Source organism: Muntiacus reevesi, chromosome 17 (assembly GCF_963930625.1).
Source record: "Muntiacus reevesi chromosome 17, mMunRee1.1, whole genome shotgun sequence".
Lineage (NCBI taxonomy): Eukaryota > Metazoa > Chordata > Mammalia > Artiodactyla > Cervidae > Muntiacus > Muntiacus reevesi.
The window spans coordinates 21,238,225-21,244,796 of NC_089265.1; the positions used below are offsets into that span (position 1 = coordinate 21,238,225).

The 6,572-nt window shown below is 41.3% G+C and overlaps 1 protein-coding gene across 1 annotated transcript; it reads right to left on the reverse strand.

Annotated features, from left to right (window-relative positions):
• Positions 1-2,613: 2,613 nt before the first annotated feature.
• Positions 2,614-3,183, reverse strand: LOC136148489 (interferon alpha-1). Its single transcript, XM_065908063.1, has one exon. It carries the CDS (start codon positions 3,181-3,183, stop codon positions 2,614-2,616), a length of 570 nt encoding a protein of 189 aa, XP_065764135.1.
• Positions 3,184-6,572: the final 3,389 nt, after the last annotated feature.

The following is a 6,572-nucleotide window of genomic DNA, read 5'->3' on the forward strand; positions in this document are numbered from 1 at the left end:
TTAAGTAATACTGCAGAATTGAGGTGAAGTGTTTCTTTAGAAAATAATTTTTCAATGAAATGATATTTTTCATTATATATATATTTCATATATATCAAATATATAATACATTATATAATTATATATATTATATAATATACTATATATAAATATATATAATATAAATATATATATTATATATATAATTATATATAGATATATTATGATATATTTAATTTTATATATAAATATAATTTACATGTAAATTTATATATAAATATATTGTAATTATATATATAATGTATGTTATAATATATAATTATATAATATATGATATAGTATATAATATAATAATTCACTAATATAGGAATGTTTTTTACCTGTTTAAGACCCTAATCCTCAAGAGGTTTCCAAACCTCTCAGTGTACTTTACATGTTCCCTGAGGGGCTTCCATGGGGGCTCAGTGGTAAGGAGTCCACCTGCCAATGGGACCACATGTGGTCCTAGAGGATGCCACGTGCTGCAGAACAGCTGAGCCCGGGTGCCGCAACTATTGAGCCTGTGCTCTAGACCCCGGGACCACCACTACCAAAGCCAAGTGCACGAGAGCCTGTGCTCCCCAACGAGAGAAGCTACCAGAGTGAGGAGCCTGTGCACCCCAACTAGAGAGGACTCACCTTAGCCACAACTAGAGAAAAGGCCGTGCGGCAATGAAGACCCAGCACAGTGAATAATGAATAAATAAATTAAATTATTTTAAAAGTCCCTCTGACTTTACATATAGCTACTGAGTGGTATATGTCCCAACTAGAAAGAAGAGAAAGATGATTGATCCGTCAATGTCCTGAAGATTGCCTACATTAAATACATGAATTTCCACAAAGATCTTTGTTTCTTTGAGAAATTGTATTCTTCCAGTGTGCACGCTACTGACATATGTCCTGAGAGGAAAGCTCTGACCCACTGTTGCTAAAGGTATTAAAAGTCCTGCCTGTGTCCTTTCTATTCCATCTTGTTTGATTTTGTCTCTCAAAGATGCAAAGACACCATGATGGAATTTAAGAACTTCCTTGGATGCACTGTCCCCAGGCGCCTCTTGCCCTGCTCTGTGATAACTTGCCGGGTCCTAAGGAAGAAACAATCTGCATGAGGAGTGACCCTCGCCCCTTCCAGGACTCTGCAGGCTGCTGTGGTGTGAACGTCACCCGAGCTGGGGACACAGCTAGAGGCCAGGCATTCGTGCTCTGTCTCCGTGCTCTCAGGATCCACTTCAGTCTTCTCATTCTCTGAAAAGGAGTGTTGTGGAGAAACACTTGCCTCAGTGTAGTTCATCTGTGTTGTTCCGTGTCCTGAGGACCCGCTGCTGCTCCAGTGAACAATTAAACATCTTTGTTCTTCTTCCAAGTTCTCAAGCTGCTGCTGACTTTCAACTCCAAGTTTCTGGTGCTTTGGGCTTTTTGAGCAAGTGAGATTCCTGAACGAGGTGAGCTCCTCCTAGAGCCATCAGCACGGGCTAGAGCCAGGTAGACGCCCAGAGGAGCCCCTGGAGTCTCCCCCCTTGTTCACTGGGGGGCGGGCTTCCCTCTATGTACTGTGTTTCTCTGGGAGCCTGGACAGTCTGGACCTACAGTGCTTGGCAGGCAGAGCCGGTGAAGTCATAGGAGAGTGTCTGACAGATCTAGAACTTTCTCTCAGGTTCTGCTTTTAGTTGGTGGTTTGCAGGCTTAAGGGGAAATTGACAACCAGAAACGGTAATGGAGAAGGACACAGCTGTCTGAATGGAGAGGACACCTTCATGCAGAGTGAATGAGGAGAGAAATAGGGATTTCTACACTGGGAGGAAGAAATGATTGTGATATTTGAGTGTGAGGATTAGATATTCACCTGACCTCTCGCCAATTGAATACCACGTCTTCAAGCATCTCTCCAATTGTTTTCTGGGGAAAAAAATTCCAGAAACAACAAGAGGCAGAAAATCCTTCCCAAGAATTCATGAAATCCTGAAACATGGATTTTTTTTTTCATCATTGTTTTTAGGTTACTTATTTTGAAAAAAATCATAGTTACAAAAAGCACTGGAGTGGTTCTGTTCACTTCAAGTTCCTCAGAGCAACAAACAACAAAGCTAGAGTTAGAATATTCTTACTTCTAACGTGTAAATCCTAAAGAGAGCTCAAGGAATTGTAAAATGCATTTTTTAATCAAGTTGCCATTCAGGATTGGTTTTTCTGTTTTAATGAAATAACAAAGTAAGTCTTTTAGGGTAAGAATTTAATAAAGGAAGAAAAATCATAAACGGACTAAATACAAAATAACCAATTTCCCATAAGTGTACATACATAATATTTCATCAACAAATAATGTAAATATTTATAAATAGTTAAATAAATATTAAAATAGATAAATAAATGTCCAGGTAGTTAAATACATAGATAGATCAGCTTTGGCATCTGTGAGGAACCAGTGTCTATAGAGTAGAACATGATGTTGCTTAATATTCCAGAAAACATTTGACAACCTGATTCATTTCAGGGCTCAATGACAGCAGAAATGAGAGTCCTCCACATGGCCCTCAGGAGGCATGTGGTCTTGTTGGTCTGTGAGGATCATTTCCGTGTTGAACCAGGTGTGTGTCAGTCCTTCCTCCGGAATCTGTCCTGCAAGTTTGTTGAGGAAGAGAAGGCTCTCATGACTTCTGCTCTGACAACCTCCCAGGCACAAGGGCTGTGTCCCTTCTCTTGCAGATAGAGAGTGACTCTGTGGAAGTATTTCCTCAGAGCCAGGCTGGAGTCCCCCTTGAGCAGGGGAGCCCCTTGCAGCCCCTGCTCCTGCCTCAGACAGGCTTGCAGGTCAGTGAGCTGCTGGTCCAGTGCAGTGCGGAGCTTGTCCAGGAGGCTCTGGTCCCACGCAGCGGCCGAGCCCTGAGTGCTGAAGAGCTGGAAGGTGTGCTGGGTCACCTCGTGGAGCACAGAGATGGCTTGAGCCCTCTGCAGCTGGCTGCCACCCAGCGCCTCCTGGGGGAAGGCGAAGTCATTCCTGTCCTGCAGGCAGGAGGAAGGGGAGACCCTCCTCAGTTGTCGCAGGAGCGTCAGGACCCTCTTGTTGGCCAGGCTGTGGGTGTGAGGCAGGTGGCAGCCCAGAGAGCAGATGGCGTTGCAGCTGAGCAGCAGCAGGGCCAGGAGTGAGGACCAGGCTGGGGCCATCGGGGACCTTGCGGATGCTGCTGGCCTGGGAGGTGGGTGACTCTGTGAGCCTGCTCTCTAGGTTCCCTGAAGACCTTCCTTCAGGCCTGTGTCTTAAATAGGAGCCCGTGGTTTCCATTTTCTGAGAGTTCCCTCTTGCTTTCTACTTTTGTTTTTGCTTTTCAATTTGCACTCTCGGATGTGAGGGCGATCTGGTTGCGACATCTGTCACCCCATTGATCGCCAGGGTTGATTCGGCTGATCTGACTGGCTAGGCGGGTGTCCCCTTCCTCCCTCACCGCTCCATGTGCGTCCCTCCCGAGGCTGCGCGCTCTGTCGAAGAGGACGACCATCCCCGATAGAGGAGGACCGGTCTTCGGTCAAGGGTATACGAGTAGCTGCGCTCCCCTGCTAGAACCTCCAAACAAGCTCTCAATTTGCACTCTCCAGTGTGTAGGGCAGCAGTTCTCAATCTTTTTTTTTTCATGTTGCCCTTCTTTCTTCTGCCCACAGAGCCTTTTTAGATATTTTTTGTTAATTGCCCTGCACAGTGAAATTTTGATAACATAGATATACTGTGTATGTATTTATGTACTCTATGAATATCTTTTCTCTGTACATAGAAAAAGGAAGTGTAAATCTTACTCTTTGTATTCAGTGTAGTTAAGAATGACCGAAAGTCCATGGCTGATTCATATCAATATACGACAAAACCCACTGCAATGTTGTGAAGTAATTAGCCTCCAACGAATAAAAATAAATGAAAAAAAACAAAGAATGACAGAAAGTTTTAAGCCAGAATTTAAAAATAAAAGCTTCTGAATTTTATAGTTTCTTTATAAATTAATTTTTCAGAGTGACTTAATGTCATATGTTTACTTATATAAGTAGATATGTATCCAATTACCTGTTGAAATAAAATTTACATAAATACTTGATAATTATACCAAGGTATAGACATACTTAAAACTCATTCAAAGCTGCTCAAATCATTGAATAACTTGAAAATAGTTTTTTAATATTTATTTTCAGAATTTATCATTGATTTTTCTTCATGTCAGAAAATAATTTTTAGTTTTACTGCCTACTAGATAGTCATCTGGATATTATCAACATTTTTTCTCTTTAATACTTTGACATGTTGAACCACCTTTGTAGAATTATGTAAGAAAATATAATATTTTTTGTATTTTATTTGCAAATACAGTTTTCCATTTTTATTTAATCTGGAGCCCAAATCACACCGAGGTTCAAACATAAGCAACATGCACGAGACAGACAGTGGTTTCTCAGAAGTACAGAAAGGCCACCTCTCAAATATGACTTTCAGATCAAGCAAATGGTGGAAAGTCCTCCAGTGAACCATCTAGTCACCTTAGGTTGTACCACTGATCCTGTATACAATTTGTTTATATTCCATAAACTCAATCTCAATGCTTCTCTTATGTATGATACACAAGAAAGGCCAAAGAGAGAAATAAATACTAAGGGGTTAGATTTTGTTGTATCAGGTTGAGCTTTGATGTGTAATAACTACTCATTGTAATGACAATATTTGTTCAATTCCAGAGAACTAATGTCTGCATGCGTGGAAGAAGCATTATCCCCAGTGAGAAAGCACGATTTAGGAATCACCATCTATTTGGATCTTTCTCTCTGTTTCTTTGCATTAAATTTCAGATTTCCCAAATGACTTTCAAGTTCCAATACGAGCCTATTATTTTCAAATAAAGGAAGCCATCTTTGTAATGAATTCAGAATGGGATAAATATTGTTTATTTCATGGGAAGATTTAACTTTTGGCTCTGCTCCTGAATTCTTTTGATTTTACATTGAATTTTATGCTGTCAAAGCCCCCTATATTCTAAACTTCAGATAATGATGTGATTATCTTTGGCAAATCAGCTCTGTAGTAACTGAACCCTGATTTCTTCTCTGTGGTATCCTCTGTACCAGGCCCAGTGTAATTGCTCAGCAAGTTGTTTTTTTGTTATTTATTTATTTATCCACTTTTGGCTACCCTGGGTCTTCACTGCTTGCCGGGGCTTTCTCTAGTTGTGGCCAGTGGAGCTCACTCTTCCTCGCAGCTCCTGGTTTCCTTCCTGTGAGTCTTCTCCGGGCTTCAGCATGCAGGCTTCAGCAGCTGCAGCACGTGGGCTCTAGAGCAGGGTCTCAGGATCAGTGGAGCACTGTCTTTGTTGTTCTGTGGCAGCTGGACACTTCCTGGACCAGGGGTCGAACCTGTCTCTCCTGAGGAATGATTCTTATTCACTGCACCACCAGAGAAGTCCTCAAAAAGTCATTTTAGCCAAAGCAGTTTCTCAGATTTCCTCCTACTACTGGAAGGCATTTACAAATGACCAAGCTATTTTGCTTCATCTGGGCCCTATTTCCCGGAATTATAATAGACAATGGCTGGCATTTCCACTCTATTACTGGTGGTGCCAGTCATGCCGAGTTTGTTGCTAAAACTACTAGTGTCTCCTACCTTGAAGGCACTACGTGGTCTGGGGATTCAGGTAGTAAGTGCAATACACTTTTCAGCTTTTGCCCAGCACTATAATAAACTCAAGAGGATGCCTCACCCCTGATTGTCCTCAACTAGGTCATGATTCCAGAAAACATCTACTTCTACTGCATTGACTAGGCTAAAGCCTTTGACTTTGTGGATCACAACAGACTGTGGAAAATGCTTCAAGAGATAGGAATACCAGAATATCTTACCCGCCCCCTGAGAAATCTGTATGCAGGTCAAGAAGCAATAGTTAGAACTGGACATGGGACAAATGACTGATTCCAAAGTGGGGAAAGGATGCATCAAGACTATACTGTCACCCTGCTTATTCAACTTATATCCAGAATACATCATGTGAAATGCCGGGCTGGATGAAGCACAAGCTGGAATCAAGATTGCCGGGAGAAATAGCAATAACCTCAGACATGCAAATGACACCACCCTTATGGCAGAAAGCAAAGAGGTACCAAAGGAACACTTTCACTAAAGATGAAAGTGAAAGAGGAGAGTGAAAAAGCTGGTTTAAAACTTAAAACAATTGAAAACGAAGATCATGGCCTCTGGTCCCATCACTTCATGGAAAATACATGGGGAAAAAATGCAAAGATAAACAGACTTTATTTTCTTGGGCTCGAAAATGACTGCAGACAGTGACTGCAGCCAGGAAATTAAAAGACACTTGCTCCTTGAAAGAAAAGTTATGACATGGTCGGCCTCCAACTAATAAAATAAAATTTAAAAAAAAAAAAAAAAAGAAAAGTTATGACAAACCTAGACAGCATATTAAAAAGCAGAGATGTTACTTTCCTGACAAAGGTCCATCTGGTCAAAGCCATAGTTTTTCTAGTAGTCATGTATGGATGTGAGAGTTGGACTATAAAAAAGCTGAACCCTG